The sequence below is a fragment of the Crinia signifera genome, chromosome 5, assembly GCF_055691185.1.
Source record: "Crinia signifera chromosome 5, ASM5569118v1, whole genome shotgun sequence".
In the NCBI taxonomy this organism is placed as follows: Eukaryota; Metazoa; Chordata; class Amphibia; order Anura; family Myobatrachidae; genus Crinia; species Crinia signifera.
The window spans coordinates 334,868,199-334,882,472 of NC_139221.1; the positions used below are offsets into that span (position 1 = coordinate 334,868,199).

Below are 14,274 nucleotides of genomic sequence, written 5' to 3' on the forward strand. Positions count from 1 at the left end.
AATGTGGAGTATATTGGGAGCCACAAAATGGTGCAGGCAAATATAAGGACCTCAGGCTTATAGTATTAGCCTTCCAATAATTCAATAATACAGAGCACCGCGGTGCATATCTACATTCCCAGCAGGGATACAGCGAGAGCAATGTGTTCCAGAGCTGAGTGCTTCACTATTGCTCACTGGATGGTTGTGCAAATAAACAATTAAACAATTGAATGCACGTAGCAGATTGCTGGTGACCCTATATAGTAGAATCTGGAGTGGCGTGCTCCTGTATGTACAGGATGACAGGCTGGGTTTTAAGCTAAATGGCACTATACTGGCTAATGCACCCAGTGTAATCCAGCAGGTAACCGACACCAGGTATATGGCAATTCCAATACAAACTCAGAGTGTAATCATTGAAAGACAGGAGGGGAGAAATACAGGGAGGAGAATATATATATATATATATATATATACACTGTATAATTTAGCCTTCACTCTGCTGTGTAGCAGAGAAATGGGCAGTTTTCAAAGGTATGGCAATAAAATTGAGTGATCAATGTAAGTATTTTATGTCTATTCTGGCATAGACAGTTCCTACAGATAAATATCAGGAGGAAGAGTGTGTGGGGTTGCCCCCGTTACCTATGCCGGCTACGACCGGCGGAGCTTCAATGCTGCTGTCTGCCCGATGTTGGGAGGGCGGGTGGGGAAGTGTTGCCCGTCCAGGCAGGGGGAAGTGCGGGTAGAGCTGGGTGACGGCTCTGGTGTTCCGTTAGTGAGGTCTCATGGTGGTGGATAAGAGAGACGGATGGAGCGCTGGTTCCGTTTGTATCTCCTCTCTCCTCTCTCTTTCCGACACTGTTTGGAGTGGTGGGGGCGTGTGTTCAGGTGTGTCCTGACACGTGTTTCGCACACCCCTGTGAACAAGCTACCTGCGAAACACGTGTCAGAACACACTTGAACACACGCCCCTACAACCCCAAACAGTGTCGGAAAGAGAGAGGAGATACAAATGGAACCAGCGCTCCATCCGTCTCTCTTATCCACCGCCTGTAGTAACGGTCATTACTCGAAATGTAGAGTACCTGTAGTAACAGCTATTCCTCAGATTATACCATACCTGTGGGAACGGCTAGTACTCAGAATGTATAATACCTGTAGTAACGTCTCCGGAGCTCAGTTCCTCTCCCACTATGGTGATGGTGAGTAATGCGTGGGACCTGGAGCTTCTGTCATTCATGTTTGTGCAGAATGTGGCTCTGTTCCTCTTCCCCAGTGACAGGAGCTGGTGAGAACAGTCAGGGCATTAGAGAGTAACATTACAGCAGGTATAATGTGTCAGGGTTATGGGAAGATACAGCGGGTGATAGCCCTGTGTTGTTTGACTGTATACCCTGCGTGGGTGGGGGGTTGGAGCAATTGCTACCTTCTTGATGTGCCGGAAGCTCTTCACCTCCATACTGGTCAGTCCTGGCACGTGAAGCTGCCCGCTGCCATCTGGGTTCAGCTTAATGTCCAGCTTCTCCTGAGGGTCTTTGGCGAGAAGGTCTCTGCAGGTAAGTATAATAATTATGTATGGAGGGTTACAGACATTACAGACTGGACTATATATAGGATTGGTGACACAGGGAGTGATACGGGGGTATTCACAAGTCACCTGAAATAAGATATTGATGCCTGTAATAGTGTAAACACTGCTTATTAGCACACCCAGCGATATACATAGGAGAGTAGTACAGAGTGCGGCGGGTACCGGGAGCAGATAGATATACAGAGGGAGTAGTACAGAGTGCGGCAGGTACCGGGAGCAGATAGATATACAGAGGGAGTAGTACAGAGTGCAGCAGCTACAGGGAGGAGATAGATATACAGAGGGAGTAGTACAGAGTGCAGCAGGTACAGGGAGCAGATAGATATACAGAGGGAGTAGTACAGAGTGTGGCGGGTACCGGGAGCAGATAGATATACAGAGGGAGTAGTACAGAGTGCAGCAGCTAAAGGGAGGAGATAGATATACAGAGGGAGTAGTACAGAGTGTGGCAGGTACCGGGAGCAGATAGATATACAGAGGGAGTAGTACAGAGTGCAGCAGCTACAGGGAGGAGATAGATATACAGAGGGAGTAGTACAGAGTGCGGCGGGTACCGGGAGCAGATAGATATACAGAGGGAGTAGTACAGAGTGCGGCAGGTACCGGGAGCAGATAGATATACAGAGGGAGTAGTACAGAGTGCGGCAGGTACCGGGAGCAGATAAATATACAGAGGGAGTAGTACAGAGTGCGGCGGGTACCGGGAGCAGATAGATATACAGAGGGAGTAGTACAGAGTGCGGCAGGTACCGGGAGCAGATAGATATACAGAGGGAGTAGTACAGAGTGCGGCAGGTACCGGGAGCAGATAGATATATAGAAGGAGTAATACAGAGTGTGGCAGGTTCCGGGAGCAGATAGATATATAGAGGGAGTAGTGCAGAGTGCAACAGGTACCGGGAGCAGATAGATATACAGATGGAGTAGTACAGAGTGCAGCAGCTACAGGGAGGAGATAGATATACAGAGGGAGTAGTACAGAGAGCAGCAGGTACAGGGAGCAGATAGATATACAGAGGGAGTAGTACAGAGTGCAGCAGGTACCGGGAGCAGATAGATATACAGATGGAGTAGTACAGAGTGCAGCAGCTACAGGGAGGAGATAGATATACAGAGGGAGTAGTACAGAGTGCAGCAGGTACAGGGAGCAGATAGATATACAGAGGGAGTAGTACAGAGTGCAGCAGGTACAGGGAGCAGATAGATATACAGAGGGAGTAGTACAGAGTGCAGCAGGTACAGGGAGCAGATAGATATACAGATGGAGTAGTACAGAGTGCAGCAGCTACAGGGAGGAGATAGATATACAGAGGGAGTAGTACAGAGTGCAGCAGGTACAGGGAGCAGATAGATATACAGAGGGAGTAGTACAGAGTGCAGCAGGTACCGGGAGCAGATAGATATACAGATGGAGTAGTACAGAGTGCAGCAGCTACAGGGAGGAGATAGATATACAGAGGGAGTAGTACAGAGTGCAGCAGGTACAGGGAGCAGATAGATATACAGAGGGAGTAGTACAGAGTGCAGCAGGTACAGGGAGCAGATAGATATACAGAGGGAGTAGTACAGAGTGCGGCAGGTACCGGGAGCAGATAGATATACAGAGGGAGTAGTACAGAGTGCAGCAGCTACAGGGAGGAGATAGATATACAGAGGGAGTAGTACAGAGTGCGGCGGGTACCGGGAGCAGATAGATATACAGAGGGAGTAGTACAGAGTGCGGCAGGTACCGGGAGCAGATAGATATACAGAGGGAGTAGTACAGAGTGCGGCGGGTACCGGGAGCAGATAGATATACAGAGGGAGTAGTACAGAGTGCGGCGGGTACCGGGAGCAGATAGATATACAGAGGGAGTAGTACAGAGTGCGGCGGGTACCGGGAGCAGATAGATATACAGAGGGAGTAGTACAGAGTGCGGCAGGTACCGGGAGCAGATAGATATACAGATGGAGTAGTACAGAGTGCAGCAGCTACAGGGAGGAGATAGATATACAGAGGGAGTAGTACAGAGTGCAGCAGGTACAGGGATCAGATAGATATACAGAGGGAGTAGTACAGAGTGCAGCAGGTACAGGAAGCAGATAGATATACAGAGGGAGTAGTACAGAGTGCAGCAGGTACCGGGAGCAGATAGATATACAGATGGAGTAGTACAGAGTGCAACAGGTACCGGGAGCAGATAGATATACAGATGGAGTAGTACAGAGTGCAGCAGCTACAGGGAGCAGATAGATATATGCAGGTGTCCCCCGGCTGTGGCATTACACTACTAACTATTGGAGCCTGGTGTTGGTTTAAAAAATATGGAGGACCCCAACTTCTTTTGTCACCTGTATTTTTGAAAGCAGGACCGGTCCAAAAGCCTGGTGCTGTTTTATTTAAATACAGGGGGACCCCTGTATTTTGGAAACCAGGATTGGCTCAGGGAGACCCCAGTTTTGCTTAAGGGGAGGGAGGGGGGTTAATGCTTTCTTTGTTTGTACACATAGAAGCAGCGCACAGATCTGAGATCGGCCCAATGTCACAGGGTCAGCCGTACCATTGGAAAATATGAATCCTGAGAACTCAGCAGCTTTGTATATTTTCCGAGTTCGTATTTATTCATATAGCCGCTCCGCTATTACGGCCGTACTTATTAAATTTCTCCCTGAGTCTGCGGTGTGCTGAAGGCACCACTAGGAGAGCGGCCCCTCTGGCAGGAGGTGGTACAGCAAGGGATTGTGGGGGACGTTGGCTGTTAGATTACACAGTGGAGGGCTATTGACTATAAAGTGCAACAGAGTTTGCTGCGCTATATAAGACACTTAATAAATAAATACAATATTAGTAAAATGTGTATACGTGATAACAGTAAAAAAGGCCATTGTCTCATTCATGTAAAGAGTTGCTCCTGTTACTAATGGTAACCCCACTGTCGCTAAGGAGTAGCCCTATTGCAATGTATAAGGAGGGCATTAGGAGAATGATAGACTAAGCTAAATGATTATTGCTTTATTTAAGGCTGGATGTAATTACAATGAAAAGGGCGTGAGGAAAAACAAACAATATAAATGTAATGTTATTGTTACTATCTAATCAGTCAGCTGATGTCATATGGTGAAACCGAGTCACTCTGCGGTTTGGTATCATCGTATCCATCACACTTAGCATGAGCCAGAGAAAGCAAAGGGCAGCAGCGCTGTGTGAGGTGATCAGTGGGAAAGTGGTGCCGGCTACGAGACCATCTCCAAGCAGCCTGATGTTCCTGCTCGGAATATCTACAATCTAAAGTAAAGGAGGAGAGTGAGGATGGTAGAAGAAAACACAAGGAAATACTGAACTCCAAGGTCGTTGTGTCAGTGGCCTTTATTCAGATCTTATCGCAGTACAAAAATTGTTTGGAAAATGGGCAAAACCATGTGCACTGCAGGTGGGGCAGATGTAACATGTGCAGAGAAAGTTAGATTTGTGTGAGCTATTTTGTTTCTGTGCAGGGTAAATACTGGCTACTTTATTTTTACACTGCAATTTAGATTTCAGTTTCAACACACCCCACCCAAATTAACCTCTCTCTGCACATGTTACATCTGCCCCACCTGCAGTGCACATGGTTTTGCCAATTTTCCAAACAAATTTGTACTGAGCTCAGATCCGAATAAGGGCCAGTGTCAGATCGTATCGTCAATCGCTTTAGTTGTGACTCTGAGCTTCATGGAAGGAGACTGGAGATAGCTAATACGCATACTGACACAATAAGCAAATGTCCTGGGACCATAGGAGTCAAAACTCTTCACCAATGAAAGAATAAAGCTTTCAAACCGGGGACCACCATACCTACTGCCGCACATGGGGGTGCTCAGCTATGGTCAGGTGCTGCTCGGCTGCAGGTCTGGCACATGGTGTCTTGTATTGGTGCAGGTAACAATGATATCTCAGGCCTATCACAGCAACCTGGAGCAACACATACTGCCCACCAACAGGATAATGATCCCACACACACAGCTACAAGCACCCGCGCATAGACAACAGCAGAACATTGGGCTATTCCTTGTCAGCAGTGGCGATTATTAAGCTTCAAGGCAAAAGAAGAAAAAAGGGCTGTCTGGGGGAACGCACTGAAAAAGTATTCTAAAATGTAACTTTTAATAGTTTTGCTTTAATATTCCCTATATCAGGGATTGGGGGGGAAAATACATAAACAGCTGAAATTTAAGAGGTTAAAATGACATACAGTACATACACAGATACATATAGTGTGTTTAGAAGGAAAGAATATTTGTGTTTAAAATTCACACAGATGACTGTCCCAGAAAAATGTCTGTTCTGTAAAGCCCTGAGAGGAGATGATTTTGCTATTTGAAAAATTCCATGAAGGATTATTTGTGCCAAAAGGCCTTGACAAAGCTGGTAAACAGCGAAACGTTGCGTTGGCACGTTGCGTTGGCACATTGCCTGTCCTAGAAATGTCTGTTAGCCTTAATTGAGTGTAATGGAAATGTTTTGCTAGAAAGTAATTAACTATTTACTAAAGGGGTAGCATTAAACTACACCCTATGAGATATTGGTATCAAAGTGTGCAGCATATCAGATATCAGTGAGATAGTGTATTGAGTCCATAAAAAGGCTTCCACAGCAATCTTATTATTCCCAAGTATGGGAACTAAATGTGCCCCATAATAAATGGGAATATTGGTATACATCAGAATTTGACCACAAGAGGGCGCCAATAGTTTGCACAGATCTGTGAGATAATACTAGCCGGCCTTCAATCTCACTGTAGATCACTGCTAAAACTCCTACCGTTGTGCCCTGTGTCCAAACAGCAAAATATATATAAAAAATTGCCATATAAGCGACACCAGGATGCACAAATAATCCTTCATGGAATTTTTAAAATAGCAAAATCATCTCCTCTCAGGGCTTTACAGAACAGACATTTTTCTGGGACAGTCATCTGTGTGAATTTTAAACACAAATATTCTTTCCTTCTAAACACACTATATGTATCTGTGTATGTACTGTATGTCATTTTAACCTCTTAAATTTCAGCTGTTTATGTATTTTTCCCCTCAATCCCTGATATAGGGACTATTGAAGCAAAACTATCAAAAGTTACATTTTAGAATACTTTTTCAGTGCGTTCCCCCAGACAGCCCTTTATTCTTCTTTTGCCTTGAAACATATACCCAATGTTGTAGGGAACAGCACCCCCGTACTTGATAATAATTTGGGGTCTACCTAACCTGTACAAACCAGGGAACCATTTGAATTAATAGGTTGTGCGAGCATGCACCAACTCCACATGGAGTAAACCCCCTTTTCTGCGATTATTAAGCTGCAGGGTTGCCCCCCCTCCCCGAGTAAAATCCGCCACTGTAGTGAAGCCAGATGCCGCCTGTGAGACTGCTCTGGCCTCACTGTGACTGGCAGTGACTTCCTATTGGATGTCCGACCTGCCAGTCACCAAGTGGGAGGTGTTCACTCCCTCCGGGACGCCTCTTCATGCGGCAGCCCATAAAATCCGGTATCTGCGCATGTGCTGGTCCCGGTGTCTGTACTGTCCATAGAAGCTGACCTCATGCGTAGTGCAGAGGTCCCAGGCCGCGGCAGTAGGGGGGGTACCAGCATCGTGACCAGCTGCAGCCCCCTCCTGCCAAATGGTACCTGCCACCCATGGGACATCTATGGGAAGAGCTGAGACCATCACACCTGAGACAGCTGCGGCAGGTAGCGCAGGAGGAGTGGCCCAGGTGCAGAGGTATCACAATATTAGGGTACATGTCCATTTGTGTTATCATCTATAATCTGCTACTGAATCATAACTGTCTGATATTTATTAACCCTTCCAGTGCCAATATCTCTGTGAGTCGCTCACATTTGTCATATACTGTAAATTAAAATAAAAAGATGATATTTCCTGTATAAGGTGACATTACAGGTCATTATGATGCATAAAGATGTTTGCTGGCCAATTTTCACACCAATTTTGACAAATCCCCATGGCACTCAAAGGGTTAAATATGGAATAAAGCTCCGTGGCGTAATGTGGTGATTAAATCACCTGGATTTACCATTATTCTATCAGCATGGCAGCTAATTGGTCCTCAGGCGCTATGGCGAAGAATGACCAACTATAACACGTGTCACTACTTCCTCTAGTGGCCCCTGATCCGCCAGGGCCCAGAACATGCGTGGGACCGCAATGGGCTTTTGTAGTTATTATTATTATTTTTTACAGGTTCTTATATAGCGCAGCAGATTCCGTCACAGTGTCTTATATAGCGCAGCAGATTCCGTCACAGTGTCTTATATAGCGCAGCAGATTCCGTTACAGTGTCTTATATAGCGCGGCAGATTCCGTTACAGTGTCTTATATAGCGCGGCAGATTCCGTTACAGTGTCTTATATAGCGCAGCAGATTCCGTTACAGTGTCTTATATAGCGCAGCAGATTCCGTTACAGCGTCTTATATAGCGCAGCAGATTCCGTTACAGTGTCTTATATAGTGCAGCAAATTCCGTTACAGTGTCTTATATAGCGCAGCAGATTCCGTTACAGTGTCTTATATAGCGCAGCAAATTCCGTTACAGTGTCTTATATAGCGCGGCAGATTCCGTTACAGTGTCTTATATAGCGCGGCAGATTCCGTTACAGTGTCTTATATAGCGCAGCAGATTCCGTTACAGTGTCTTATATAGCGCAGCAAATTCCGTTACAGTGTCTTATATAGCGCAGCAGATTCCGTTACAGTCAGTAGCGCACGCAGGGGGGGTTTCTGAGTACCCAGAAACCCCCCCAGGAGTCTCAGGTCCCTAGGCTAAAAGCTGAGGGTCCCCTCTTTCCATAGGTACAAGAATTTTAAAAATCGGCCCTTGGGAACCGGAGATATCTGACTTCAAAGCAGTGGTCCCCATCCAAGCCTGTTAATTGCTATTCCGAGTCAGATATTTCAGGTTCTTTCTGACTTAGAGTTTTTCTGAGGGTATATTCCAAAAGCTGGGACTCTGCTCCTTTGATGGACATTAGAATCTTGTCTCTACTGTTCCCAGAACCAGAGATATCAGCCTTCCAGCAGCTGGTTACTGCTCCAGCTCCACACACCTGGTATGTAGTATTATATACTCGTTGGCAGATTGCTCTGCCTCCTGAACTCTGATCCCCTAGTCCCCAATACCATTTGGTAGGTGGGATTCTCTTGTTTTTAATTCCATTAAAATCTAAGAAATCTATTACTGAAAACTGGAGATATCTGCAGTCAAGCAAGCTGTCCTCCCACCAGAAAATTATGAATAATAAGCCCATTCCACTATACACCCCTCCTCTTCATATTAAACATCCTCTACCACCCTGGAAGTTATGTATCAGGGCCCCTTCATTCAGCCCAATGCCCCCTTCTCCCACCCCATCTCCCACCATCTGTGCAGTAAAGGGGTAATTAGTGGAAATTACTAATCCAGGCCCTACATGCTGAGCGGTTGATATAATACCTCCTACCACCTGTGGGACATCAAAGCTTTCCCCAACCCTACCGCTGGAGGATCGGTAGGGGCCCCAATACATTGTTAGGCCCAGGGGCCTACACTGCTGTTGATGCCCCTGTATGTATATGTATGTATGTGTGTGTGTGTATATATATATATATTTATTATTTATATACATTTGGTCTATCTATAATACTTTAACTGACCCGGCATATACTGGGTCACCTAAGTGTCCATCTCCGTGCTTTGCTCCGCCCCTCTGGAAACCCCCTTCTGAAAATCCTGCGTTTGCCACTGACAGTGTCCTATATAGCGCAGCAGATTGCGTTACAGTGTCTTATATAGCGCAGCAGATTCCGTTACAGTGTCTTATATAGCGCAGCAGATTCCGTCACAGTGTCTTATATAGCGCAGCAGATTCCGTTACAGTGTCTTATATAGCGCAGCAGATGCCGTTACAGCGTCTTATATAGCGCAGCAGATTCCGTTAGTGTCTTATATAGCGCAGCAGATTCCGTTACAGTGTCTTATATAGCGCAGCAGATTCCGTTACAGTGTCTTATATAGCGCAGCAGATTCCGTTACAGTGTCCTATATAGCGCAGCAGATTGCGTTACAGTGTCTTATATAGCGCAGCAGATTCCGTTACAGTGTCTTATATAGCGCAGCAGATTCCGTCACAGTGTCTTATATAGCGCAGCAGATTCCGTTACAGTGTCTTATATAGCGCAGCAGATTCCGTTACAGTGTCTTATATAGCGCAGCAAATTCCGTTACAGTGTCTTATATAGCGCAGCAGATTCCGTTACAGTGTCCTATATAGCGCAGCAGATTGCGTTACAGTGTCTTATATAGCGCAGCAGATTCCGTTACAGTGTCTTATATAGCGCAGCAGATTCCGTTACAGTGTCTTATATAGCGCAGCAGATTCCGTTACAGTGTCTTATATAGCGCAGCAGATTCCGTTACAGCGTCTTATATAGCGCAGCAGATTCCGTTACAGTGTCCTATATAGCGCAGCAGATTGCGTTACAGTGTCTTATATAGCGCAGCAGATTACGTTACAGCGTCTTATATAGAGCAGCAGATTATGTTACAGCGTCTTATATAGCGCAGCAGATTCCGTTACAGCGTCTTATATAGCGCAGCACATTCCGTTACAGCGTCTTTTATAGCGCAGCACATTCCGTTACAATGTCTTATATAGCGCAGCAGATTCCGTTACAGCGTCTTATATAGCGCAGCAGATTCCGTTACAGCGTCTTATATAGCGCAGCAGATTCCGTTACAGCGTCTTATATAGCGCAGCAGATTCTGTTACAGCGTCTTATATAGCGCAGCAGATTCCGTTACAGCGTCTTATATAGCGCAGCAGATTCCGTTACAGCGTCTTATATAGCGCAGCAGATTCTGTTACAGCGTCTTATATAGCGCAGCAGATTCCGTTACAGCGTCTTATATAGCGCAGCAGATTCCGTTACAGCGTCTTATATAGCGCAGCAGATTCCGTTACAGTGTCTTATATAGCGCAGCAGATTCCGTTACAGTGTCTTATATAGCGCAGCAGATTCCGTTACAGTGTCTTATATAGCGCAGCAGATTCCGTTACAGTGTCTTATATAGCGCAGCAGATTCCGTTGCGCTTTACAATAGTAGACAGAGATAAAACAAACTGGGTAACAACAGACAGACTTGGAGGTAGGAGGGCCCTGCTGCAAGCTTACAATCTATAGGGACATAGGGGGGAAACACAAGGACAGGCACCAGTAATAGCATAGCAGTCCCACCAAGTTACAAGTCCAGAAGGGAAGCTATATAATACATAAGTGCCTCAGAGGGTTATGCGTGTGGTATATAATATGATAGGCTTGCCTGAAGAGGTGAGTTTTCAGGAAACGCTTGGAAGTTTGGAGGCTAGTGGAGAGTCTTATTGTAGGTGGAAGGGCATTCCATAGGGTGGGAGCAGTGCAGTAATAGTGAATACACCCTCGCCCCCCTCATACACAGGTATCCACCTAATGGCTTATATTATGAGGGGACGCTCAGAGACTCACCTGATGGTTTTCCTATGAGGGGACACTCAGAGACTCACCTGATGGTTCATCCTATGAGTGGACACTCAGAGACTCACCTGATGGTTTTCCTATGAGGGACACACAGAGACTCACCTGATGGTTCATCCTATGAGGGGACACTCAGAGACTCACCTGATGGTTTTCCTATGAGGGGACGCTCAGAGACTCACCTGATGGTTTTCCTATGAGGGACACACAGAGACTCACCTGATGGTTTTCCTATGAGGGACACACAGAGACTCACCTGATGGTTCATCCTATGAGGGGACACTCAGAGACTCACCTGATGGTTCATCCTATGAGGGGACACTCAGAGACTCAACTGATGGTTCATCCTATGAGGGACACTCAGAGACTCACCTGATGGTTCATCCTATGAGGGGACACTCAGAGACTCACCTGATGGTTTTCCTATGAGGGGACACTCAGAGACTCACCTGATGGTTCATTCTATGAGGGGACGCTCAGAGACTCACCTGATGGTTTTCCTATGAGGGACTCTTAGAGACTCACCTGATGGTTTTCCTATGAGGGGACACTCAGAGACTCACCTGATGGTTCATCCTATGAGGGGACACTCAGAGACTCACCTGATGGTTCATCCTATGAGGGGACACTCAGAGACTCACCTGATGGTTCATCCTATGAGGGACACTCAGAGACTCACCTGATGGTTCATCCTATGAGTGGACACTCAGAGACTCACCTGATGGTTCATCCTATGAGGGGACACTCAGAGACTCACCTGATGGTTTTCCTATGAGGGACTCTTAGAGACTCACCTGATGGTTCATCCTATGAGGGACACACACAGACTCACCTGATGGTTATCCTATGAGGGGACACTCAGAGACTCACCTGATGGTTCATCCTATGAGGGGACACTCAGAGACTCACCTGATGGTTCATCCTATGAGTGGACACTCAGAGACTCACCTGATGGTTCATCCTATGAGTGGACACTCAGAGACTCACCTGATGGTTCATCCTATGAGTGGACACTCAGAGACTCACCTGAAGGTTCATCATATGAGTGGACACTCAGAGACTCACCTGATGGTTCATCCTATGAGGGACACTCAGAGACTCACCTGATGGTTCATCCTATGAGTGGACACTCAGAGACTCACCTGATGGTTCATCCTATGAGGGGACGCTCAGAGACTCACCTGATGGTTCATCCTATGAGGGGACGCTCAGAGACTCACCTGATGGTTCATCCTATGAGGGGACACTCAGAGACTCACCTGATGGTTTTCCTATGAGGGGACACTCAGAGACTCACCTGATGGTTCATCCTATGAGGGGACGCTCAGAGACTCACCTGATGGTTTTCCTATGAGGGGACACTCAGAGACTCACCTGATGGTTCATCCTATGAGGGGACGCTCAGAGACTCACCTGATGGTTTTCCTATGAGGGGACACTCAGAGACTCACCTGATGGTTCATCCTATGAGGGGACGCTCAGAGACTCACCTGATGGTTTTCCTATGAGGGACACACACAGACTCACCTGATGACCTCATTATAGATCTCCACCATGCTGAGGGTGACTGTATATCTCCACAGGCCTCTGCGGGCTTCCATCTCCTGGTACAGAGACCTCAGAGCCTGCTGGTTTATGCCTGGATGTTCCGCTGTCCCCTGCCAGAGAGAAGAATCCCAGGGGATATTACACAGATGTATGTGGACCCCAGCAGCATACAGTATTTCTCTGCTCTTTATAAATAGCTAAACCAGGCATGTCCAACGTTGGCCCTCCAGATGTTGTGAAACTACACATCCCAGCATGCTTTGCCACAGTTTTGCTATTAGAGAATGCTAAAACTAATGCAAAGCATGATGGGATGTGTAGTTTCACAACATCTGGAGGGCCAACGTTGGACATGCCTGAGCTAAACTCCCTCTATACATATAACATTGGTACAAACAAGAGAAATACCAACGCTGTCCTCTAGGCGCTGTTCAACAGGAGTTTTCTCCACAGATTCATAGGACAAATACCCCAAAATACAAAGGAAACAGAAAAACAACAATAGTGTGATATTGTTTTGGTAGACTATCTTCAATCCTAGATCAGTACATTTCAATCCTTAATGGACACAGGGGGACTCGTACCCTTTAGATTGGTCTACTTTTTAGGGTAGACTTAAATCGCTTGCATAGGGGCGGTCAGATCACCGTTAGATTCCCACGTTGTCCACTCATTCACTTGTAGCATATGAAATAAAAAAAGCTGGTATAGTGTAATACCGCTTTATTCACACACAATTTAAAATACCTACAGCAGGGTTTTAAAACATCAGACTCTCACCGAGCAGTATTGTCCACACAAGCAATGTAGACAAAATAGGCAGATGGTGTAACACAGGCGTCCCTGCAGCCTCTCCCGGTGTAAAGTCCAAAGTTCCTTGCCCTCCACTCCACGGCCAACGCGTTTCCTGACCACAATGGTCTCTTTGTCAAGGCATATGGAGCTTATGCACATGGTCCTACATTTATACCCCTATCCGGGGAAACCTAATTCCAGACATAGATTCATCCTATTCACTATTTCCCACCTTTCCCCAATGTTCCTTTTCACATCTATATCCAGGTTTTCCTTTTAGTCAGCTTACTCAGCTGATAATACTTGCGGCGTGTTGGTTTGCTTTACAGACTTGCGTTTAATGCGCTACTTCCGGGTTCCGCCGGAAGTTCAGATGACGTTTTACGTTCCAGCTGACGTCATTTCCGGAAGAGCTGCGCATTCATACTGTCAGCTCTTATATTGATTCTTGCTTTCTGTTGATATGTAAGCGCCCGGATCTCATTACATATATAATTGCCGCTCTGTTGATATGTGTTTATTTCCTCTCGGAGTGTCCCGGAGAGATATTTATATAAAATATATAAGAAAACATATATTAGGTTTTCGAAAAAAGTGACAGGTGCAATTCTTTTAAAGTGACAGATGACTTTTTTATAAAGTGACATGGTAAGTTATTGTGCAGAATAAAGTGCCATAGTGAATCTTCTAAAAAATGTCTGGACAACAATAAACATGGACAAAATTCATTTAAAAGATTAAAAAGATTAAGACAGTTTAAAACAGTTAAAAAATCACATAAACCACTTTAAATCAAAATCCTTGTCCCTGGAATGAGGGGTTGGTGGTTAA

General features: G+C 45.9%; 1 protein-coding gene across 3 annotated transcripts in view; it reads right to left on the reverse strand.

Moving 5' to 3' along the window:
• KIFC2 (kinesin family member C2) overlaps window positions 1-14,274 on the reverse strand; it is a 153,257-nt gene that overhangs the window by 20,635 nt on the left and 118,348 nt on the right. For all 3 annotated transcript variants that reach the window (XM_083145078.1, XM_083145079.1, XM_083145080.1), the window contains 3 exons: window positions 12,628-12,758; window positions 1,412-1,535; window positions 1,141-1,270 (listed from right to left, as the gene is read on the reverse strand). In XM_083145078.1, the coding sequence (XP_083001204.1) occupies window positions 1,141-1,270; window positions 1,412-1,535; window positions 12,628-12,758 (385 nt within the window). The remainder of the gene's footprint in view (window positions 1-1,140; window positions 1,271-1,411; window positions 1,536-12,627; window positions 12,759-14,274) is intronic.